The sequence below is a fragment of the Athene cunicularia genome, assembly GCF_003259725.1.
Source record: "Athene cunicularia isolate RWA chromosome 7 unlocalized genomic scaffold, athCun1 chr7_part1, whole genome shotgun sequence".
NCBI classification, from domain to species: domain Eukaryota; kingdom Metazoa; phylum Chordata; class Aves; order Strigiformes; family Strigidae; genus Athene; species Athene cunicularia.
Window position 1 is genome coordinate 4,379,192 of NW_020799107.1, and position 26,534 is coordinate 4,405,725.

General features: G+C 35.7%; 1 protein-coding gene across 4 annotated transcripts in view; it reads right to left on the bottom strand.

Moving 5' to 3' along the window:
• Nucleotides 1–782: 782 nt before the first annotated feature.
• GULP1 (GULP PTB domain containing engulfment adaptor 1) overlaps nucleotides 783–26,534 on the bottom strand; it is an 81,309-nt gene continuing 55,557 nt past the window's right edge. Inside the window, exons 8-12 of one of the 4 annotated variants that reach the window (XM_026852352.1) lie at nucleotides 20,513–20,737; nucleotides 17,568–17,706; nucleotides 10,621–10,715; nucleotides 8,682–8,692; nucleotides 783–2,864 (exon numbers count right to left, since the gene is read on the bottom strand). In XM_026852352.1, the coding sequence (XP_026708153.1) occupies nucleotides 2,843–2,864; nucleotides 8,682–8,692; nucleotides 10,621–10,715; nucleotides 17,568–17,706; nucleotides 20,513–20,737 (492 nt within the window). In that variant the 3' untranslated portion in view covers nucleotides 783–2,842. The remainder of the gene's footprint in view (nucleotides 2,865–8,681; nucleotides 8,693–10,620; nucleotides 10,716–17,567; nucleotides 17,707–20,512; nucleotides 20,738–26,534) is intronic. The other 3 variants (XM_026852354.1, XM_026852351.1, XM_026852353.1) reach the window with 3 other exon arrangements.

The following is a 26,534-nucleotide window of genomic DNA, read 5'->3' on the forward strand; positions in this document are numbered from 1 at the left end:
GGGAGTGACCTAGACCCCTTATACTGCTCTCAGATATGTATTTTTAAAGTAATAGCCCAAAGATTTAGAAGACGATGTTATTGCACTATCTGTAAAAGAACAGTGGGAACATGGAGACATGTTTGGAGAAAGAACAGGTCATGTTTATGACTCACAGACTAGACATAGCCCTTACCTGATAGCCCTGACAGCGTCCATTCCCATAAACTGTCCAAGCCCCATTTTCGCAAATGGCAGAGGTTAGATGGGTTTTGGGTATTAGCTTGAAGAGAAATGTTGCAATGGAAGTAATTACCAGGCGGTTTAAGATTAGTTTTCTCAAAAGCATCAACACCAAATGCAGTGACCTGTCACATGAACACATCTGGTTATACAGAGGTTGCTTTCTAGGATTCAGAAGACTTCATTACATCCTTTACTCCTTAAGTAACCATTAAGGTCATTTGGTAGCCAAGTATTTTGAGCAGCTAAGTGTGAAAAAATAAAACTAATAAAAAGAGTCAGTGGAATCCATGAAGCACTGGGGAGAGCGTTACTCCCTAACTATTTAGTATTAGGCAGCTGCATGTGGAACAGGATTTTTTTCTCTGCTGAATACGGATTGGACCAAACTTGATAATAAAGGTCAAACACTGGAGTTTATTTCCAACATATAAGGTGACTTTAACACAATTTCAGCACTAAACCATTCTTTGTGTCAGGGCCTGCCAACATGTAAGCACATCCCCGCCCTCCCTTCCACTGGGTGTTTTACTGAATGAATGTTGTTTTCTAGGACACAATTTATTTAAAAACATTTATTTTAGGCAAAATTAAACAGACATTTGAGATTACATAGAAATACAGTTTCCAACTGGATCACATAACCTTTTCATTAAAAATGCACTGTTTTGTTGATTATTTTTGTATGGATTGACCAGGTATGTAATATTTAACCATGCCATTTGCAGTCAACTATCATAAAAATCAGAAACAAAAAAGGTTTCTTAAAATGTGCAAATATTATCTTAGTGTTACCGTTGATAATAAGTGACCACTAAATAGATGCTTATTATGTAAAGCTTTTTAAAGTACAATAAAAATACAAATTCTATTTGTTAAAAAAGGCCATTGCTATGGCTACTAAACATCCTCATTATACAAATTCCAAAATACTATATGACAAACAAAATTATAAAGACTTTTCCTTATGAAACATATACTATTCTATTTGTTAGTGATTTTATATATTTTATATATATATTTATATATAATACTCTATATGAATGTTAAACACAGAATAAGAGATGAAGACTAATGTAATGTAGGACATTAAGGCCCCCATTCAGCAAGGTACCCGAGCATTCATCAAACTTTGCAATGGAATAATCCCATTCATTTCACTGGACTTCAAAAGTACATGCAGAAGTACTTTGTTGAACAAGGCATAACGATATACATGTGATCATGAATTTGCAAAATGCATTTTTGGTGTAAACTGTCACTGCTAAGGACAAAACCTCTCATCACAAAAAAAAAACTTCATGAAAAAGGAAAGAAAATATTTAAAAAAAAATCTGAAATTTTTTTCCTCCCACATCTCTAAGTTTTGAGGGGAAAATATTAGAATTTTTATAGTTTTTAATTGAACTAATGTGGAGTTTGGGCATTAAAGCACTAATGATAATAATTTTCTGAGATAGGCTTAAGATGGTATTTTATTGCTTATGCTGAAGATTAATGAGGAGTATGCATAGACAGGTCAGCGTTCAACTCATTAGCAGCTGAAAATTTTGGTGTGTAGTTATTTCTGTAACATGAACAACCAGTGGGTATGAAGGACTTACTAACTTATATTGAACTCTCACAGCAAGCTTCAAAATTATAGTGAGACATGTAACATTAAAGCAGACAATGAAAAAAATACTCAACAGAGCCTGACTGTAAACAGCATGTTGAACATAACTTACAGAATTGAGCCCAGTAAATGGAGTGCCTGCTTATACATAAAATTACGTAAATTCCTAAGTAAATGCAAGACCATAATCTTCCTTCTAAATTATGGTTATCATATAACGAACTCCAAATGACATGCTTTACAGTTCAGCTATAAAATACCAAAACAAAGGGCAGTCAGTTTGTCCATTCTGCAATTTAGCAGTTCTTCTACGCTCATCAAACACTAATTAAAATACTAAGAATTTGTTAGTTTCTAAAACATGAATTAAGGACCTAGAAATCTCTGGATTTTATAAGCTAATAACAACATCTGTACAGCATAGTAACCATGCACAGTAATGGAAATCAATTACACAGCATCCAGATTTACCTTTTAAGCATATATTAATGGTTAGTATTTTCTGCTTTTTCACTGCAATTTGAACTTTTTGTACTAGATATAAACCATTTTACTGCTTGAATATTAAATAATGGATTAAAAGCATAATTTCAAAATGCTGCTAGGTAAAGTATTATGTAAAAATCATGCTTGCACATCTGCAAACAGAGAGGTATGTGTGAGCTTTCTGAAGAACTCCTGCAGGCTAATAGTCATAAAGCATAGCAAACTCGGGCCAAAATGTGAGAGAAAGGAACACAACAGCGTAATTTAATTAATATTTCATAAACAAATACAACTTTTTACATTTGTACAGGGAAAGACTGGAACTAAATTGGATTTTTACAGAAGCAAATCTCACAAGAGTTTACATGTTGAAAAAAGCAATTTTTGGCACATGGATAATATTTGTGAATACGTGTTCAGAATCAATAAAAAACCACTGTGTAGGAATTTCACATTTAGTTTCTTGGCATCAGCACCTGCTGTCTAGTGGATCAAGACAAAATACTGTGCCTTCAAGAGTTAATCCCATTTTGAACCCCTCCTGCAATGAAACAAGACATAGTTAATAAAAAAGAAAGTGATTGCTGGAGAATCAAGCTCTCTTTCTAAATTTGAGCTTATCTTTAAGCAGATAAACCATAAGGATATTGCAAAGTGAATTCACAGACATTTATATTATTTAGTCAGCTGATCTTTAGTAAGTGGTTAACTTACAAAAGAATGTATCTTGTACAACAAAAGAAATTCAGTAGAAATATTCTAGAATAAAAATACTGAATATTCATATACATAGGCTGATAGAAAAACAAAAGAAGCTTGACTTGCACCGTGTTGTTCCTGAGTAAAATTCAACACGATTTATAAGCAGGAAAGAATTAGGGCAAGTCACAAATATTGTTACTACTACCAGGTATCTCCTCCATTCCATAATCGCTTATCTTAGTAGCAGTCCAACAAAAACGACAGTACTCAACCACATCTCAGAGGTTTGTTCTGAATCACTCCCCAGTCAGTTAAACTGACAGCTTTCCAGCCTACTGTCGTCTGAGCTTCACTAAAAAGGCAAATAAAATTATACTTGATCTACTGCAAATAAACAAACTGTGCATTTCAAAGGCATGTAACTTGGTGAAATAAAATACAATGGCCTTAAAGCGCAAAGAATTTCTTTAAGAGTTTGGACCAAAATTCCTCTTTTTACTTGCATTAGTTTGATTAGAAACACAAAAATGATTATAAGATAGATGCTACCATGCCCCTCTACTGAAAAAAAAATTCTACAAATACCTATATTTGCTTTACAAAATGTACTTAGTTTGCACCAGTTCTGAAATAAGAACAGTACTTGTAATACAGGGACAGTGCTTTTGTTATTTTTCTTTTTGCTTTAAAAGTGGAATAATTGTGGCTTGACCTTCAAGAGAAAAGTCACCTTTGATTCATGAAAATTTCAATCCGTTAGGTGAAAGTCCTGTAAAGCTAGAATTAATTGGAATCAAGCACCCTGAATAGAAATGCCATGAGGACATCAAGCCCAGTGTCAGCTGTCACAATGTTCAGTGTTGTCTTAACATACAGCTCACTTAGAGACTGCTGATCATATGCTATGAAATCAATATGTGCTTTCATGAAGCAAACATCTTGTAAACAAAATGATTCTGTTTGTAAAGCAATCCATATTGAGATTAGGCATAAAATCAAGCCTTTTCTTATAATGCACAGCAGTACATCAAGAGCGTATCTTTTGGCTTTGAAAGATAAATCTCAAGTCAAAGCAACTTAATTTCAAACAAATTTAAACCACAGGCTAGAATTTTAAAAGCATATGAGTATTTAATAACACCAACAGCTACTTCCATCAGAAGAGTAATGCTGAGAAATAAACTTGTTCGCAATAGTTACTAAATGATCTGAGATTTTCCAAGTAAAATTTTAATTTTTCCAAAGGCAAATCCATACTATGAGATGAGCCAGTATCAGTCTTATGATGTAAGCCAGAAGGCTTACACCGACTGCGCTACCCAGTTTGCCCTACCTGAGTGACATGGTGCTGCCAAAGCTCACTAGCATACTTGATCTTCTCCCCCCCCTCCCCTCTGTATTTTTCAAAGGGTTAACAGGAAGAGCATTCAATGCAAAAGATGCTTCCAGCAAACAATATCTGAAGTTCCAAGTCAAACACATCCTGTTATAAACATTCACTTACCCAAAGGATACTATTAATTGATGTAACTGCAGTCAAAGGAGGACTGCTTACACAGAAGAATTCAGAGAATTAGCCCTACAGTCTAGTCTGTTAAATTGTAAACCCCACAGTTAGCGTGTCTGAAGTGCTGATCTTTCAAAGCATTTGAAGGCTGCCTCCAGTTTTGAAGTTGTAAAAGGGATAGTTTATGCTTCAACCTGAGGCTGTGTGATACAGCTGCAATAGAACACCCACAGCAACTGGTTTAACAAGGACGACCAGCTTTATTCCTAGCCACCCAGAGAGCCCTTCAACCAACACACATCCCATTCACGTCCTGCATACTTTTACTTTTCTTCTATATGTTTAAGTACTGTTGTTGTTGTCTTGCACAGCTGCACTTCCAATGCCCTTTTCCTGGATAGCTGAAAGCAAACTGGATTACGCATTTAGGAAGTGCATGTATCTTGCTGCTCTTATGTTATCATGTGGATTTTAAAAATTTTTGTTTTATTCCATACAAACTGATATCTTGTCACTTATCACTTGACTTGTGTTTGCCATGACTTGACTTTGAACTATTTCTACTTTCTTGAAGAGTGGTCTCCCTGACCCTTCCTTCTGCAACTTCGCTACAGACCACTCTTCCTCCCTCCCCTTCAGTCCTCCCCTTCTTTTAAGCTGTGGTATTTAGCTTTTAAAACAATCACAGTTTGACATATTTGCAATATGATGGATGTTATTCCATTAAGACATTGCTGCACTATATGTATCATAATTATTTATAAAGCCTTCTAACTTTGTTACCATAATGAACTATTGTCTGTTCTAAAAGAAGACAGTGATGTGTTTGCCAGGTGCTGTTATCAGTTGCATACCCGAGAACCCAGCTTCTAGTACAGGCAGAACTGATAAGGAAGTAAAACCTACAACTATAGCACCAGGAACTGCAGTGTTTAACACATGCATACTTAAAAATGGCTCATGCACATAGCTATAGTCTATAACAATGTGATGTTTTAATGTTCACCTGTTGAATCACACAAAAACTGCTATCAAGCGTCAGATACTACAGCTACTTGTATGCTCACACTTCCATGCCAACCACAGGGTCAAAAATACCCAACAACATAAAGAGGACATCAAGACAACCTAAAGGGCCATCTGGGCTTTTTCAGAGCTTAGAAAGAATGTAAAACCCAGATTTTTACTTCCTGAATATTTAAGTGGAGGACAACAAGTGTGTAGGAGTATAAGCCAAAGAAAGCTGTATTGTCTTGACCAATATTCCCATTAAATTAAATGCAGCCCTCAAAAGGGAAAAAAAAACAGAACAGTCCAAGCAGCCTCTTTGGCAAAGTGTTTGCAATCAAATTTCCAAAGATCAGGAAAGCACAGACTTCAGATCTCCCACAGCCATCTCCATTCCTATCTCTGAAGTTTTGCAAAATAACTACAAATTCTTAAATAATTTTTGGATTCTCCAAAACTATAGTTTGGCAAATATATGACAATTAAAAAAAAATTCCAATCAGCTGTAGCCAAGCAAGCTGTGGGAAGACAAGTTTTTAAGAAAAGATTATTTTTTATGTCCTTAGTTGAACTGCAATTAATGCAGATAATAAAGAAAATATCCTATGTTGTAGTTCTCACAGAAGTGCAGAACACTTTGAACTTTATGTCCGCTTTCAGGATTACAGTTTATATATACACCTGAACTGCATATATCTCTCAAGATTTATAGCTCCTACTTGAAGCTGCTGTATGATTATTATAGTATCCATCATGCATCATATGGCTACTTTTGACTCTCCAAAACCCAGCATTCACAGCTGCAATAATAATGATGTCAGCTGAAACGACTGAGGAGATATAAATTACGATTTTTTAAAATCTTTTTCTAATATGCTAATTTAATGTTAGGCAAAATATTTTTTATTTAAAAGTGACATATATAGTCAGCACTCTAAACATATTACATATGTAAAAAAATTCATCATTAATTTTTATACACAGTGTTTAAAATATTTTGCCTTGTGAAATTCAGACATCTCAGTTTCTAATAAACATGTGTTCTTGGCATAACACACTGCCTCTTCATTAAAAAACATGTGTGCTATGGCTTCCTGTAATTTAAAGGTTCAGGAAACAGTAACTTCTCATGTGGTCAGAAAATCTCTCAAATCTGCTGATTTTCAGGGAATGCAGAAAAAGACCATCCTCTGATGGGGGAAACAGGAAGGACTATGAAGTGTACATCTATATTGTGCCTTGCTTCTGTGTTCATACCCCCATGATGACAGTGTCAAGTAAGTTTTTTACTTCTGAGGTGATTCAACTCAAGAGCTGAACATCTTTGTCACCCAGAAAAATGATGGACTTGCAGGGTATGATTGGTCTCAAAGAGAGGAGCAAAGCGTGTTTTCACTAGAAAAAGTAACCTGAAAACAACCCTTCTTCTAAAACTCCTACTTTGTGTCTATGATAGTAAGACTTGAGCTATTCTGGTTATAAATTGGTAAACAGTAAAAGACTAAAGAACTTCCATTTTATTTTATAAATTTGTCAAAGTCAGCCTTATGGCTCTGAGGTTAACTTACTTATCACTTCACAGTGACTTCACCCAATGAGCTTAAGTCAATGAATCAATGATTAATTTACATGTCTCTTGAGTAAATAATTTAGAGGGCTGAGCATAACTTATTTCAGATGGAAAGACGTCAAGCCTACTGACTGCTTTGGGGAGAATGGCTTGCAGCTCCTGGAAACTTTATGATTTTAACTACCTTGAGATTTTAATAAATTATAGCAGCTGTTGCTGGTATGATTCATGATTCAGGGAAACGTCCCCTCACTGCAAGATTTCTGGGAAAATAGATTCGTTTTATTAATGTCTGGATATAGTCAAAATAGAGGAGATGAAAATATGCTTTAGCATAAGGGTGGGGGGAAACAGGAGGTTGGAGAGTCATCAGAGTGAGGCCTGAGCTGTAAAAGTCACATCTCAGCACATGTTTGAGTTTTGAGCTCTCCAAAAAGATCAACAGAAACTGGACCGAGAAATGGAACAGAAAGAGTTTAAGTGTGAAATCTGGATCCTCACTAAAGTTTAAACATAAACCATTCTCCCCAGAGGTCAGGAAACTTTATCTGATCTCATTAAATTCAAAATATCGGATGCAAAGGAAAAGCATCCACTACTTAAGGAGTCTGGTCTTCAACACCTCTTCCGCTGTGCTGTGCTTTCCTCTCTCACTTTGCTTACACATCACCTTCCAACGCACGCACACGCCGAGACAGCTTTTCTGCAGACTGGGGCACGTTTCCTGAGGCATCTGACATAACTCTACATGAGAAACAGAGTAAGAGAGCCTCGACTGCGCTGCTCCAAGCAGGCTGTCAGTGCCTGGCGCGGAGGCCACTGCTTACCACTCTGAAGGTAGATAAGCTGTATTTAATACCCTCTCAGAATAAGTTTGTGCTTTGAACTATTAGATGTATTCATAAACAACCTACCTTTGTATATTTAATGGAATACGTATTTACTGAAACTCAGGCTGTACTTTCATAATGTGACAGATTCCTTCACTTTGCATTTCAGAAGGAAAAATGCCTACATTTTTCTTTCATTTTTCTTAAATTTAGATTTCCCCGAGCATACATGTTGTGTGCTTTTACCTTTTGTAGTGTTCATTTCACCTTCTTTCCTATAGGCCGTATATCTAACAACTGTTGACTTCTAGCACAGCTATCTTCAGCTCATTCCAAGTTTCCAAGTAATTATTTCCACATAAAAACACATTAACAAATGTGACTGTACTAACACAAAAAAATCTATGCATCAGAGGCTTTGCTTAAACCATTTCACTAATGACAATCCAATAATGAAAATGGGAGATTTCACTAGTACACATGGAAAAACAGCAATGAAATGAAGGCTTAGTAGTAGCAGTTGATAAGACAGACTAAAGAAAACTAAAACCAGCTCTGTCTACTTTAAACCTGTAGGCCCCTAAAAACTAAAATGGCCCAGACTTAGAGTTGTATATATAAAATATAAAACTTGCAAGTTTATATATGTGCACGCATATACATAAAAACACCAGACATGAACACATTCACACTACAATTGTAAATTCTTCAAATAACATTATTAAAATATTATATACCAACCATCGCTGACGCTAGGCACCCAGGAAAGCACAAGAAGATAAAAGAGATATTAGGAAAAACATGTTTCAATTTGTATTTTGCATCAACCGCCTGGTAAAACAACTGCACACAGCTTTTGCTTCGGCCAAAGTTAGAATTTTTTTTTTTTTTTCACATCCTAGAAGCTTTACACTTGTTCTCAATTGGATTACACATGCACAGTTTTTGTGCCTACATAAAGACCCACTAATTAATTTTCAGTGGAAATGTCAAGGTAAGCTAAGACTGATACTGCTTTATAAACTAGTCTCTAACTGTCAGACCAGTTTATACAGCACACAAAAAAGTTGGAAAGAACAAAAGCTGTATGTGCAAGGGGAAATACCTGACCAATGCAATATTCTTTGAAATAGGACACAGTAACACCCTAAGGTTTGGGGGTTTTGTTATTGGTGGTTTGTCTGCTTTTTTTAGGTCAAGAGAGTACAAACAACAATATGAGTTTTTCATTTTACAACTTCAAAAATCTTCGATAAAGATTTCTACTGTTCCGTTCACTGATGTTTTATGAAGTGATAACACTTTGCAGCCTTATAAGCTAAAAATTAAAGAATTTGTCAATAACAACTCCTAGCATGTGACATTTAGATATTTTCATAGGATTCTTCCTATTAGCCACAGATGCTACAGTATACTTTTTCCTAAAATGGGCTACAGACAATGGAAACATTGACACACATCAACGTGAGGTGCTAAAAGATTTGCTGTTTGTGCTAAAGGGCTTGTTAGTATCATTACAGCATTCACTAAACACAAGCATTTTTACTGGAACTGCAAAGAAGCCAGTTTAAGCTTTTAACTGCTATCTGGAATCATATGGGCTGGAGTACAGGTGAGCAAGAATCTAAATTTCTTAATTTACAGTGAGTGGAGTTTGCCAGAGACACCTACCTAAACTGACATGCAAAATAAAATTTCACAATGAACAGGAATGAAAAAAAATTATCCAGGAAAATTAAATGGTATTTAAATCTTATTTTAGCTATTTTGAAATGTTTCTGCTGCTCTCCAGTCAGAAGAGTGGAACTGAAGGAGCCTAGAGATAGTTCTCTTGGAATTTGTGGGCTCTTGTGATACAAGAGGGCTGTAGGTCTGGGAACATTTTCTGCTGAGGAGACAGGATCCTCAAAATTCAAGTTCCCAGTATTTTCAAGCCTTCCATTTTGCTGGCATGCTGCTGAAAACAAAACAGATAAGCAAGCTGGCTAGGAACTAGCAGTTTGGAAAGTCTGACTGAAGAGAGCAGTTTATTCCAAAACTTTAAGGCTTTCTCCTGGCGTTGCTTCAAAATTGTGTCAATAACACAACAGATATTGAGTGTTTCAGAATCAACAAACGTTTTCTGATAAAAACACAACAGTTCAGAATTCTTGAATCAATTCTTAGTAGTTTAAATGTCCCAGAGTGTCACAGTCAAATACAGCTGTTTTTAAAGGCAGCAGAAAATTGCCACGGCCCCTTAAGCATGTACTGTGTCTATGCCAATGCCATGAACAACCAGACTGATGCCACTGAGGGAAAGATGAGGGCATACTGGAATGGTGGTGATTACTGGAACTGAAGAATAACAAGATCAGTGTATCTGTAGGGCTCTCGCCTCAGCTATGCTCTTCAGTTTGCTCAGTCCCTTCCCAGGCAGGAGCAGCAGTATCCATTTTGATTACACTGCTGAGAAACCCTAAATTAGTGCAGGTGTCTATATTAATACCATGTAAGGACCTTCAGGCAAATTCAAACTCCCAGCTCAAAGACCATCACTTACAACAGGAACAGTCAGAAACAGTTTTTCTAGTTATTTGTATGTGCAGTCTGGAATATATTATCAGAATACTGTAAACATGTATTTCAAGAATAGTTGTACAGACACAGAAAACTGCATAACTGATAACTGAGTAGTTACCTGCATCTCATCTAGTTTGGACTGAATGTCTGGAGGGAAATCTCCTGCTCCGCAGCTAAAAGGGTCAAAAGGTTCTGCTCCAAAAAGGTCTCTCTCTGGAAAAACAGAAAAGTTAAGTCACTGAAAGAAAAGGTACGGACCACAACAATAGCACTTTGAAAAAATCAGCTTACATCTCCTCACAAGCTGAATAATACCACCTCCAGATATGCAACTGCTTAACCACAGATTTTAACACTGAAATTTGAAAGCCAGGTCTTGATTAGTTTTCCCAAGTTTAACACTCAACGTATTTTTCCAAGAACACCACTAACTTCTGCTCAAGCCTCTAATTAGCTTTCATTAATGCTTGTGCTGTCTAGAGGAATTTTAGGGATCCAACGAGAAGTTGTTGCAATTTGAAGAGGGCATCTCCTACCAAAGCGTGCTCTGGAATTGATGTGTATAAGGAGTTACATAAATGAGGAGGGAACAACTGGACATCCAGTGTCAAATTTCATCCTAACATTATGTCAGGAACATTCTTGCAAACAAACTAGCCTTCATGTCCCCTGTCTGACACTTCTCACCATCAGGTTAAGGACATCTTTGTAAGGACAAGCAACTACTCTTACTCATGGAAGATTAAGATTTTCATTTGATAGGAGTTCCTCAATGCACAACTGGTAGTAACTAAAACTAATTGTCAGGGGTTTAAAATCTTGGATAGGATCAAGTCAAGAAAGAAAGAAAGAAAGAAAGAAATCATAGGACCATGAAAGGTCACTTACCCCCAAATTCCACTAAATCTGGATCCATAATCGAATGACTGCAAATTTATACCATATAGTTTCTCACTTTTTCTTAAGTGTAGTATGCTTTCTGAGGTCAGGGGTTTTTTTTGTGTTTCTTTTTTGTCCAAAGAAGAAACACCTCCAATACATGTTTGGGTTTTGTTTTGTTTTGTTTTGTTTTTTTTAAATTAGAAAAGTGTAATGCTAGTTCTTCACATCGGATCAAATATTTTGGGGCTTGCTTTTTGGTGGGTTTGTTTTCTTTTTTTCCTTCTCGGTAATGGGATTTATTTCTCAACATCTAATGGTGCGATCTATACAGACTTTTCCTATTCCACATTGGATTGAGATAAAGCAGTAAGAAAATAATTTTGCTAACCCAACTCAACAACACTGATTGCAAAATTTACAGAATAAAGTTAATACAGTCTTGTCACTGGTGGAAAGAAAGTTAAAATTATATACTAACTCCTAACTTTCATGGTTGCCCAGCAAGAAACCTTGTAAGTATATTATCTACCTTAAAACAATGTTAGCTTGAGAGCATGAGAGTAAAAGGGGCCATTACAATCTCTGAAATGACTACCTATTTTTCTGTTTAAGCCCAGAATTTTACACTTAGCATCCAAGATATGGAAGCTAACAACTGACTGCTTGACAAAAAAATATATGTTAGAGTGTTACCAGTCATGTTATAAATGCTGAAGCACATGCATATAGCTAAACAGATGTCTTTATTTTGGTATCCCTGGAGTCAGAATTTTAGACCTGTACTTGTCTAGGCTCCTCATCGGTTATTGTGCATATCAGTCTCCACCTGATCAATTAAGGTGTCATCAGGCTGCACAACAGGCATTCTAAATAATGAGCAGCTACCAGCATTCACTCCCATAATCAAGTACAGAAACAAGCAGGAACATGATTAACTACATGGTTCAAAAACTGTCACATGGGACCAGGAAATGGCCCAGATTGGAAAGCCTTGTTCCAAAAGCCCACTCAAGCCAAAAAAAAAAAAAAAAAAAAAAAAAAAAGAACCAACCAACTAGTCTTTCCTGGCAGAGGCAGACCACCTGCATGCAAAAAAGACTTTAATCTAATATAAAAATTAGGATCTCCGTTGTCCCTTGCCTCTTTCAAAGCCAAGATGGGTCTGCTCCAGTATAACCAGTGTCCTTACATGCTCCGATTTTCCTAACAAGTAACCTTCAGATGTGTAGCAGCTTTGACTTTCAATCTAACCTCTACTGGGCAAAAAGTGATTAAGCTTTATGCTCCTCGTAACTCCATTTGTTCATTATGTAGGTCGATTTTCTTTCTTCTTTATTTTTTTCTCCTTCTTCCATAGGCTCTTTTTACCCTTAAAAGGAGCTGACAGCTTTCTGTGTGGTCAGCTAAAAGCAGCCAGTTTCAACACCAAACCTTAGCAAACATTCAAGGAATGTATTTAGGAAAAAACAGTAAAGAACGCAAGTCTTGCATTTCTTAGTACTGAAACATGACATCACTATTTTTGAAAGCAAGTATTTTGTACAATATTATGGATATGATCTCATTCATGACTTATTATTGGGCTTTTATTAATGACAGAACTTCTGAGCTCATTAGCAGTAGAATGGCAAGAGCTTTCACTCTTTTCATGTCACCTGCCTTTAGGTGACTTCATTTATATTGTTATTCAAGGCAGACTTTAAAATTAACCAGAGTGTAACTTATTCTAAGTGACAGAGCCTAATAAACACTGCACAGAACCAAACTGAAAATAGAGAAGTATTCCTAGCTGAGTTTCTATGAGAAATTATTGTTTTGGGAAGTACCTCTAATATAACTTACTGAACATTTCAGTAAACCAGCTGAAAAAGACCATAATACAACTGCTTTTCTGCACTTCAAATTTGTGTGTCTTATGAGAGATTGCACTGCTAGGAGTCAGGGAGGGATAAAGTTCCATGAAATATTTTCAATAGCATCATCAGTATTTCTGTTTTGAACAGAAGCTGAGAACATGTGGAAACTGGACGAATACTAAAATTTAGTCACTGCTGAGCTGCCCTATAGCCTGGGATCTCCATAAGCTTATCTGCTAGTGTTCACTCCACTGTTTGCAGGGGGGCTCTGTTTTAGCATAGAAACTAGTAATTTTTTATTTCAGACTAGAGTTATTTGCATGAAGATTAACTACAGCAAGAATACCTTGCCTGGAACACTTCCCAGAATAATTATACCATGGACAGGCATTTCTTTCTCCAATACACAGCAACCAGTAAGCCTCTGAAAACAATCCTTTCAAACAGCACAGATAATTTCTTTCCACTTTCCCATTCCTTTCTGGATGGAAATAAATTCACAGCTTGGAAAATCGACCAACAAACTCAAAACCATGAAATGCAAAATATTTTACATTTGCAACTCAAACCACAAAAAAACATGAACAGGTAATAATTCTGGTTTCTGTGACCTATCTGACAATTCAGTACAAGAAACATGTAATACTGGAGAGTAGAAACCTGCACTATGTAATAAACTCAAACCCAACAATTGCTAAACAAAAATACAAATATTTAGCTTTTCTGCTGCATTTTGCATCCCAATCTTCTTTACCTTAGCTATCATCCAGGCACAGAGTTATGCCGATATATGCTTTCCCCAGCACAAATAAAAATTAATCACACTGAAGACAGGCACCCAAGAAAATATTTGGAATAAGCTGAGGGAGTGAAGTCCAGGAAGCCTCTCCCTTAGCTGCAGACTACTCCAGATTTTTTTCTTTTGGAATTATTACAGCATAAAAAAATGGTTCCACCATTCTTCTGACAACACACTCTTAATATCTCTGGAAAGATAGCATCTTGGAGCAGGTTTCTGCATCAGCCAGTTGTGACCTTGGATTGTTCAAAATGCATCTGAGTGAAAAAAAAATTGAACAATTCGACATCGAATGTTCCTCACCCATTCTTTTCTCAGATATGGCAATAACGCTGTGCCAACAAACACATAAATTATTTCCTCTTTCACTTAATCAGAATTAATTAATTAATTATGTCCTTTAAGGTCACTTACAAGAACAGTTGCAATCCCTTACTCCATGTGGAAACAGCAGCATGGTCTTTAACACTGCATTTTTGTTTGCACTGACTACGCGTTGGCCAATTGTTCAATTAAGCAATTACTATACAGGGCTGCAATGTTTCTGTTTAGCTTGCAAGCTGCTTACTATAAGCTTAGTGTTAAATATTTCTCAGCAACATTTTGAGTAGAAACACAATTCTGGAAAGGGCTTTTGTCTTTGAAAGAATCACTTTTAATTATTACCTAAAGAGATACCACGTTATTTGTCCAATTTGCAACTCCGTCTCCAAAAAATCACACAATTTTCTACTTTCAAGTAGGTAAAAACGATCTACTTGCTATCACTGGTATACCCAGCAGTGAGTAGACATTTACTGAAAAGCCATATTGTTATACAGCTGAAGAACAACTCAAAATTTCAACAATTTTCTCCCTTATTTAAAGCTTAAACACTATGGAGATAACCACCTTTTCGAGAAAAGGTCAGTGTTGCACTCTTCCAGTATTAGAATGCTGGGTTTCTTGAACTATGTACTGTGCAAAAGATATAATTTATAACCCTTGAAAATTTTTGCTAATGAAACCAGCCAAAGGAGGACTGGTTAGCAAAATTCTAATTCTAGGCATTTGTCTTTTATGAAAAGTTGAACTGTCATCCTGGTGCCAATTATCACCTATGAAGCTCTTGGTCTTGGAGGAATCCAAAGGGCTTGGTATTGTTACTGGTTCCTGTCTTTCCCGTGCAGTGTTATACCTGGGCACTTTTTTAAAATGACCAGCTAATGAGTAAGATGAATTCTGGCTTTTAAAAGCAAGTTTTGCTTGAGCACCACAAGTGCCATCCCTATGGTGGCAGATGAACCTCACTTAGACAAATGGAGCAACTGAGATTGACACTAGCAAATAGATGGCATGCCTTTATCTTTCTCCTTGTTTACTACTGCATGTGGTAAAGGTGAACGTTTTAAGAATTACAAAATGCAACAAAAACACCCTGTAATTTTATCAAAAGTGATGGAAAAAAACACGCTCAAGTGCAGTGACAAAGAAAATAGAATAAAGAACATGAAAAGATGACCTCATAAAATGGGAGACTCCAAATATCAGCTCCTCTCGGTTGCCACCTATCTGACTTGTACTGGAGAAAGAAATGGCAGCTTGCTTGTACTGGCAGCAATAACACCATATAAAACAATGTATTATTGTACATTATTATAGTAATGTAACATTACACAGCTTGAATGCGGTTCTTCTGGGATCTGAACTTTCTCATCTCAGACAATAAGTCCCTGTTTGATTATAAAATACTCCTATTCTGTTCCAAATTACACTTCTGAAATATGCCAAAGTATGTTAATAGCTGATGAATGCAACAATTTTCAACATATAAAGTACCATGATGTAGACTGAAAGAGCAGGGGTCAAAAACATAAAGATTACGATGTACTTATGCAATCTCTCAAGTATGGCACACAGAGGAGCACAGAGAATTAACAGACACTGTCACATCTCTGAACTACATCACCTTAATGCAAATGAATGAAGTGCAGAAGAAACAACTATTTTAAACAGTACATATCACTAAATAAGCTACTTATTTATAGTATTTTCTATATTACAAAACCCACGGATTAAACAATTACATAGCTGGAACTCTGCAGGCCACTTAGCACTGAGCGCTCTCTCCCACAAGATTTATAGCGACAATTTCAACAGAACCAAGGTAGGACAATAGCTTAAAAAAGTCTCATCCTGTAATTCAACCCAAGTTATTAGTTCGGAAGCTGGATATGCACATTGAGATTGATTTTATGGCACTGTCTGTAGTTGCAGAGGAACAGATTTGAAAAGACAAAAGTTCTTGGAAGGGGTGTCTTATTATTTTTGCAGTTCTTCACAAAGAACAGTTCTAATATTCTATTAGAATATTCTAATATTGAAATTATTTAAGAATAGTTAATATTAACTATTAATAGAATTGTTTTGAATTATGTTAATATACCCTTTGAGAAAGCAATAGAAATTAATCTAAATTAATTTTAAATCTTCTCTTAAAAAAGATCAGATATTTTTATTTGAATCAATAGCCTTGACATTGACTTTTTCTTTAGAAGGTGACAGTAATTCTGAGCAATGGAGCCAAAAGGTGCACAGGATGTGATATTAGGGAAGACATTCACTCACAGAAGTTTCACAATGCACTTTTATAATTGTGCACAGCTCTCATTTATACCTGAAAATACTACATACTAGCAGCATTCCCCAAAATAGGAAGAAACACTTCCAATCTGGTTTTATATGGTGGCAGGCAGCAACGTTAATGTTCCTTATCCATACTAAAATAGACATAATGAATAGAAGATACTACATACAGACTGATATTTCAACAACTTCTAACATTGTTGTGTATGCTCTGCTCTTCTCCCCCCCAAGGGATTTCCAAAGCTTTTAAAAATACTTTGTGGTCTCCTAAAAGATCTCCAGTGAAGCCAAGAACCTTACCCTTGCTGCTTTCAAGCCTTTGGAAAATAAAATTGCTATTGCTAAGCATCTTTTGAAGATCTTTTAGGAGTGGTTCACAGATCTGGAGAGGTTCAGCAACTATAACTGAAAAACAAATCTGTAGATGGTATGAAAAGTAGTATTAAAAGTATCATTCCACAACAGTCTAGTATCTTGAGGGTTTCTTCTGCTCTCCTGTATCACCTTCACCATACTTACTCCACCTTCTGTCTTCCCCAGAAACGTAGGCTTTAGATGCTATAACTGTGGCTAGACAAGGAAAGAACTAACAGGAAGTAAAAGTATTTCTTGAAATAAGTACAAGAAAGATACTGTAAAAGAAAAGCCAAGTTAAAATCCCCAATCAACTCCTTCAAACTTTTTATATAATAGTTTCAGCAAGTAAATAAACTTGTTTATAATGTAACTTGGCAGCAACATCAATGACTTTGGGAAGATGGTATAAAAATGAAATGCCATTATTGAATATGATGTAGAAAAACTGTATTTGGCTTTTCATGCAAAATGTATGTAAATTTTTAAAGATGCTTTATTAAAAAATATAATGTAAGTAAAAATTAGGTCAGTTGTTACAAAACTTACTGATCTCTGTAGATCTACTGGGTACTGGAGGAGGCTGTGTACCATTGCGAGTAGGTGTTGATGACTGAGGGGATATGGGAGAAAAGGGAACCATATCAAAGATGTCAGTGGAGGGTGATTTAGGTGTCACACTGCCTGCCTACAATAAGGACAATATATATTAGGGCAATATTTCACAGGAAAAAGATCACAATACTGAATTCTTCAGCATGCAGATAAGAGCCACATTTTCAGAAAAGTTAAAAATAACCATCAGCATGCAAAAAACAGCTCCTGACACCAAGCAAATGGCATTTGCAGTTCAGAGTCTGAGACATGCTAAAACTCTCCAATATATAAGCAGCATTATAATTTTTCCATTTTCAGTCCATCTGGTACAGCCAGAAATGTATCACAGTTAAACCTGGAAAAGCTGGTGACAAGCAGTTCTCTATTGCAAACGTATGAATACAGACATGTTCACAAGACCTATTGAAGGTAATACCGCAACAACAATGTTATGCTCTGAAGCACACAGAAACAAGTAGCTACAATTAAAAGACAATCTCCATATTTCTTGTTTACTAATTCTTCCTTACATGATCACTTATCTGACAACCTAAAAAACCTGGTGTGATCAAAGCTTCAAATGTATTTTTTCATAAATAACAACCTAGACATGCAATACACTGAATATAAACATACAAAATAACATTCTCATCCTTGAATGTGAAACAGAATACATTTCGTTAGGAAGGCCCAGGAATTTGGAAGGGTTCAAAAAAATACTGCATAAGCATAGAAACCCCAAACCCAACAATCACTATGGTTCTACAGCCATATTTATTTTTGAATGATGCATTTCTCCTGTCATCAGTCCACTACTTTGGGACACAAACGAGGCACAGTCAGGTCAGAATAAACTGAACACTAAAGACAAATGATGAAATAGATTAAAACTGAGATTGACAAACTGAAGGCAAAATACATATGCAAAGCTACTTTGCATGTTAATGTTATTACTTAGACAATACCAAAAAAATCTACATTCTGTGTATTAGAGGGACTATAAAGCTAGGCAAAGGGAAAGCCTGCTGCTTTTGAATAAGATTCAATTTGACCAAAATATGCACATGAAAATTTTAAAGTGCAAGAAATTAATGACATGGATCCTTTCATTCAGAATACATGCATATGACAACCTTGCAAGCACATAGTCTTTAGCACTGCCAGTTCATGAGAGTTTCATGGTCCTAAACCTTATTTTGGAATGCTACTTTCTTTAGTGCCTCTGCTGCAGCAACTTAAGCTGTCCTCTGACAGGACATGTCATAGATTTCTAAACTAAATAATCTATAGGCAGCCCTAAACTACCTCTACATCTCTCTGGAGACTGCAGTGTCTGCTGAGAAGGAAACGATACTGATCCACAGTCTTCCACTGAATACACTGCTTAAAGAGAAAACTAGATTCTGAAGGCCTACATTTCCTATTTATTAGAAGTTTGGTATTTGTATTTTAAATTTGGATTAAGAGAGATCTAGAACTGTTCTAAAAAACCTGTGGTATTTCTGCCTAGGTATACTGAAGTATACCAAATGACATAAAACAAAAATATTCTCTCCGTCATGTTTCCCTGGCAAGACCACAGCTGAATTAACTTCATAAAATAACTAATATTTAAGATATTTACACACCCAGAACTCTTACTGACCTCAACATGAGTTAGCATCGCCATTTCAAAGATCATGTGTTGTGAAAAGATTTCAGTGCATAGTGTTTAGTTACAATAGGCTCTTATTGTTATGTTCATGGAAACTGCATTAACCTCCTGGCACCTTTGTGCATAGTCAGAGAACCGGTATTAAAGTCAGGGAGATCACTGGATGTCATCTGCTCCCACTCAAAGCAGAGCAACAGATGTGCTTGACCCAAAGTAAACATAAATTATCTCATATCCCTTTCTTCATTCAAACAAAACTCCCTCTCATTGTAGATAGGTTTTTGTCTGCATCAGGAAGGTGGCATTCAGATTTAATGTGTAAGTATATGCCATATATGAACCAACATTTCCAATCAACATTGATGGATAATCCTAGAATGTCTTGGAGACAGTAAATGCTAATGTAGACTCTCCTTATTTGCTAAGAGTTTATAGCTACCTAGAAGCTAGATAAACAAACAGTATTTATGTTTAGTTGTAAGTGAGTCTTTTGGGCAAAAAAAAAGCAAACCAAAGCTTTACACTGTCATTTCCTGTCTATATGCCATTTTGTTCAAGTTACTGGCCATTTTGATACTGATACAGCTAATTTAAATAAAACTATAATTCAGTAATTTTAAGAAATGTATATTTTGAATACATATGAGCACAAGAAGCATTTTATTTAGTGAACACATGCAGAAAGCCAGGATGTTTGCCAAATACAGCCAGATGTTACTTGCAAATGGAAGAAAAATTGAGAGTATAAGCATATTGCTATGAGAAAGCAGGCAATATGCCCATTTCATATTTAAGAATAATTTTCAATCTTCATTTTGCACAGAGTTTTTATAAAGTACGCTAAAAGGTATTTAATGGCTGATTGCTTTTCTATTAATTCATGAGGGGGGAAAGCCCTTGTAGTTGGACCTTGAGAACTGTTTGCTTTGAGTAACTATTTTTAATATAAACAATTTTAACAAAAGGCTGACAGAGAACACAGATTCAATGAATTAATGGATTAATTTAAACATGTTGGGAAGATAACATGTTGTTTTAGGGGTGGGAGAGAAAAAGCTATGTAGAAGTAAGAGTGAATCTTCATAAATCCTCTATTTTTAGAGTATCTCTAGAGAATCTAAGATACATCTGCTCTGTCCTTTAACCACTGTACAAAATGCACGTTTTTAATACAAGTTAACACACAACAGAGAACAAAGGAAAGCCAAAAAAAACTGAAAAAGGTTTTGCACAGCAGGATTACACGAGGTCTTGGGCAGCTGTATTCACTGGTTGGCTTTGGAAGACCACTTTTTGAAGGTGGTGGTATTAACAATCCAGATGGTAGTCTAGAGTCAGGAGAACTCCTAGGAGTAAGCGTAATGGAAGAGATATCTAAACAAGGAGGTGAATCCTCATTGTTACACCAGAAAAAAGTAGAGGGTCTTTGAAACATATGTTCATCATTATCACACTTTATGTGCAGCAGCTGAAAAGGAATCACAGAAAGAGAAAACATTCTGAGGAACAGAACGTGGTAATGTCAGGGAAAGAAGAAAAAACACCACATTTCATACTTCAAAAAAGTTTTGTCAGCAACTTGCTGTTTAGTGCTATAGTTACAAGATACAGAACTTGAAAATATTCTAAAACAAAATCTAAAAATATACCATAATAAGAAGTAACCCAGTGTTAACTGGAATGAAGACAACTTGCTCCTTGATAATTACACCAAATGAAATGAAAACAGGCATCTTTCCAGAAGTGGGTGTGTCAGATGCACTGACAACTGTCAAAATCCACCAACATATCAGCAATATCTCAAATCTGCGTATTTAAATAAGCAGGTAAGCACATATCTGGCGAGAAGAGTTACCCTGATGGTTAAAGCACAGGTCAGAATTTTCTTTCTCCAAACCAGGAAACACCTACCATTTATATCACACCAATATTTAAAAACATTTAACTAAGATGTTCTCACAGTAGAAGCTCTCTGTGCACAGATTTTAACATTTACATTAACACTAGACTTTGTTTCATTTCCCTATCTACAGAATATCAGAACCTAAACATTCATGGATACTAATGTCCTGCCATCTTTTCTGCGTGGATGAAAAACTCAAAGTTGGTATTTTCAGTAGGTATCTCAAAAGCTGAGACTTGTTGCAAAGGAAAGGAGTCTTCATGTCCCAACAACAGCAGCACAAGATGCAGGGCAGAATAAAACTTTGGTGCTAAGGAAATAAAAATGTTGTGGATTGTATGATTCTCTGGATCTCTTCGTAGATCCACAGAACAGCTTCAGAAGCAAATGAGTAATACCCACACCAGAATACTACAGAGGATAAGAGGGTTCACCTAATAAGACAAAGTGGTAACTGCAAGGTTCTGGTCTGAATTAGGCAGACAAGAACCTGCAGCAGGCTGCCTCATATGACTGGGCAGCATTTAACTGTACATTGCAGCAAGATTCACTGTGTATCGAGAGTGAAACTGAGGGCTTTGTCCACTTCAATAATAAACAAAACCCCTTTTTTGCTTCAATGGGAAATATCTGCACCCTGGAAGTTTTCAAAAGAAATGGAACTTGTCTACGTGAAATTAGATAAAGAGAGCCCTTAGGACTGATCCTGGAAAGAAAAGTGTAAAAGGAAATTCTTTTTAAAATATTTAAGAAACATGCCCAAACAATCATTCTGTTGGGGCCAAGTTGTAATTTCTACCTCAAAATCTGAGGGAAAAAAGGCTTCAGACAGTTAAAACAAGGCTTTAGAGGGCAGATTTATCTTTGAATCTTAACAGATTAAACACTTGCGCAGAGAGTTCTTGGCTAGAGACAAGAGTTTCTACACTGAGAAGGCAGGAAATGGATCTGTAGGTATCTCACCTAAAAACCCATCAACTTGCCCAGGCTGAAGCAGTGGTAGATATGTGCAGCAAAAATTCTGAAATCTGCTTTTACTCTCCTCATAGAGTGTTACACAATCGATGTGACATGCTTATTTCATTAGAAGTCTGCAAAACTCCAGTAGAGCAGGATTTAATCAATGACTTTTTAAAGCATTTTTTTCAGAGTTATGTAGAAAACAAAACATTTTAAATCATTTTAAACTGAGTCTTAGTTCCTTTCTTCACTTTCTTTACAGATAAGCCAGGTAAGGGCACAGGTATCCAAATTTAGTAACAAGGCCATACTTATGAGAACACCAGCAAAGATAACAAAACTCTCTATTCAAAATTTGTATTCATAAGAAAAAAAGTTTTAATCACAATTGCAAAGAACTCATCTGTAGATGAGCTGAAATTGTGAAATAAAGGGTTTGAAATGGTAATCAATAAAAATTAAAGCAAAAAAAAATGACACAGCATTTTCATTATTATTTCAAGTTTCAGTAGACTACAGGTAGACGACTTGCAATGTGATGCTACCATGTACTTGCTGCTATACATATATATGGAAAAAATAGATCTCATGATAATAAAACACTGGAAGATACTAAATACAGTCAAATTAAGAAAGCAAAATATTTCCCTGAAATGCAAAACAACAAAGGATGAGTAGTTTCCATAAAAATGCATGTGTAACACATGGAAAATCATACCAAAACCAGCAAAACGCACACAGGATGCAAAGCAGCAAAACTGTAAGGACGATGAACTTATATCAAATCCAGGCAATGACAGGTGTCAATACAGAATGGGAATACACACTATTTGTATCATTTGAGCCCTGAATGTTGAGCAGTCACGTTTCCTCCTATTTATCGGATAAGAGATAATCTTAGGATATTTCATGCTGTACAACATGTCGAGCTTCATATGACAGTTTAGGGAATGTGTCTTATCAATAATGAATTATCACTAGTAATCTTTCATTGTACTAGTAATCCTCCTGTCCTATAGTGCAGTACAGAAGTGCACCACCAGGCACTGAGACTTGTGTTGTGAGTGCTGTTCTGTGGGTGCATCTCATGACCAGAAAGACCTGTGAGGCTGCCAGTGGCTTTCTGCTTACAGCCCTATGTATCCAAGCAGCCACAGACAGGACAGGTACAGCAAGGAAGTGTACTCAACAGTGAAAAATAATAATTGAAAGGTGACAAAGAGAAGAATTGCACAGAAGGCTTTTAAAATTGTAGGAAACATCACCAGATTAAAAAAAGGCAGAAGGGAATAGATCCTCACTCTAAAGAACACAACCTCAAAAAGGTATAACTTCTGAAACTTAATAGTCTTATACCAGATTATAAAGGAAGAAAATACAGTAAAAATGTATTAAATTGCCATGTTATATGGAAAATATATTTTGTCTGAACTTCCCCTTGTGTAACACTGAATGTGTAGTATTGGTCAGACTGATATATTACTTCGCAATTTGGACCCCATTTCATCAACACAGGGAAACAACATGGAATAGTTCTTAATGAAATTACCATACTAGTTCAGTGGACCTGGTCTCTATTATGATTAGATGTTATTATGTGCCTGTCAAAGGATTTATTTTTGACTCAGTCCACTTAGCATGATGCTGAAGATGCACTGTTTGGCTGCATCATACTAGAAAATGTAGTATGATTGAGTTTTTGTTAATCAAGAAATAATTTCAAAATTGTTTGTTTTTACCAGGTGTCTCAAGATATTGATTGCAGTCTCTGTGTCATAGCCCCACAGGAATCACATAAGTATATTAATGATTTAGAAAATGTTTTTCTTCCTTAGAACATTCAGGCTAGTAATATACAGAACAGTCACAGTGGATAACTGCAGTGAATGTTACAGGGAACTGTGCATGACCTTGAATTGGAAATTACGGTTTGGTGCAAAACCACTGATTACAAACTACCTGAGATTTGGGACTACTAAGGATATATTAATTTACTAATTCATAAAATACTGTATAAGTATTAGCAGTTTCATTAATTAACTGCTACATCTTAGTATTTTTTCAGTATAATGAAATCTGACATAGACAACTTCAAATTTATTATTTTTAACACCACAAACAGAATTTTAAACCCTCATGAAGAAGTGCTCACTGAACTGAATACAGAATATTATAAAATTCAAAGACCAGAAGATAGGCAAAGAAAAAACATTTTCTCACTTGGCAGTCCTAATGGAAACATGAATCAAGTGACATGCCTAAACACATTCCAAAACCATTTCCTGAAATACGCATACAGTTCCAATGTCTATCTTGGGGTTTTCTCATGAGGGTGTTAAAGCTTCTTAATGAGGATAATAGGTGCAGGTGGCCTATGCTTCTAAGTCACAATTATTAAAGAACTTTCTAAAAGGGTCTAATCAATCAGTACCTTTAATGCTCCATTAAAAAAAAGGAGGGGGTTTGCAACACTGCCATGATAGGAATACTTATTATATACTACCTCTTTGATAATACTTATGGTGAATGGAAGAACACAGCTCCTTTTGGGGCTGTTTCTCCCAATACCTTTTCCTGCTGCCTTTCAATTCTGCTTCTCTCATATTTCACTGTTCTCTCAAGTTATTTTCCTGAATATTCCTGTTTTCTTCTAGCTAAATTGAGAGTCATGCAGTTGTCACAATCTTTTTCTCTGCCTTAAACATGTTGCTCAGGGAGAAAATCGTAAAGGCATGCCTGATAAACTTCAGCCAAGCCCAAAAAAGATTAAAATTCTCTCATCAGAGGTTCCTTGGTGACCTACAATGGTTTACCGTTCAGTCGGCTATGAAAACTGAGGGTGCTAACCCACACAGAGGCTGTGTGGACAGCTAACCAAGGCCACTTTAGGCAACACTAGCAATATAAATAGCAAAAAAAAGACGTCATGTGAAACAGTGCTCCCAGGGATGCACTGATCTTTGGAGGTTGGATTTACACATAGCAACAGCATCCAAAGCCTTAGTGTGATACAAACTTGAGCAGCATCATCATAAGCAAACAACAAAACGAAAATCAGATTGTCCTCATATAATCAAGACCAAATGCAAAAAAGACCAGTGACTAATGTATTGCCAAGCCACTAAACCAGATGAAAAGTAAACAGCACAAGATATAAAAGTAATGGAAACTTTAACTGTACATGCAACAAAGCGAGAGACAAAAGAAACATCCCATGCCAACATTTCCCATGGCACATGTAAGCACAGCTATAAAGGCAAACTTCTCAAAGGAAACTCCTAGTTTGGTATAGTATGTCCTTGACAGATCATTTCAGGAAATGAAAAAAAATGAGCATTTCTATTGCATAACAATTCTGTATTGGCAAATATAGATATTTATAGATAAAACTTTTAAAAGTTTTAGCAAGACTAGCACAATTAAAAACATTTACCAAAAGCAGAAAAAATGTTCACTAAGTAGTTTATTATTTACTGATATGCTAAATAAACTTAAATCTAAATAGTTACAATACCCTGAGAGAAAAAGCATGCAGAATATTAATAATTTAATGTTCAACTTTCACAGTATTTTTTATGTGAAAGTATTTGATTATACAACCTAGTTTTCTTTTTTTTTTTTTTTTTCATTTCCAACTATGAACTCATTGCTTTTAATGGCTTCTTTTATAGGTTCAGAAAGAAATTCATTTTCCCCCATACAGTTTATGAACTGATAGAAAAAGTTCCTAAATTCGATTGATGTTGATTTGGCCATATGGCTAGTTTTAGAACAACCACAGAAAAATTTTCATTGTGATACTAATAACCAAGTAACAAGACATTTCTGACACCAAATGTATCCTTCAAAAGCAGAAGCCTACTGCTGTCAATACTTTGCACCTGCTTAAACATTGCAAAAATGTAAATGGTACTTAATTGCATGTATATAGTTTGCACCAATTTCAGTCTGCCAGTATTTTAAAATAAATCCTCAAATGAACCCTTATATGGCCTGCAAAAAATCTGCAGTACAAGCAATAAGAATCAGGAAAGTAGTTTTAGATTAGATTTCCCTTTGTATTTCCCAAACAATCCTGTAACTTGCAATCCTTTGAACTGGAGAGAGAAAAGTCATCCCTCATTATTTAATAATTACTATTTTCAATTTTCACATGAGCAGATTTTTTTTTTAAATGGTAGAAATGGCTTTTAAAAAAACCCCAACAACTGTGTCAAGGATCACTGAAATAATACAAAAAGAACTGAACTTAAAATTTTTGAAGATATTTTCGACCTACTTCATTTCATTAAAAATTAATGGAAGACTAATGTGTCTAGAATAATTAAAGACATAAAAATCAATCAGCTTCATAAGGAACAAGCAGGAGTAAAGAAAGGATAGACTGGCATTGCATACAAAT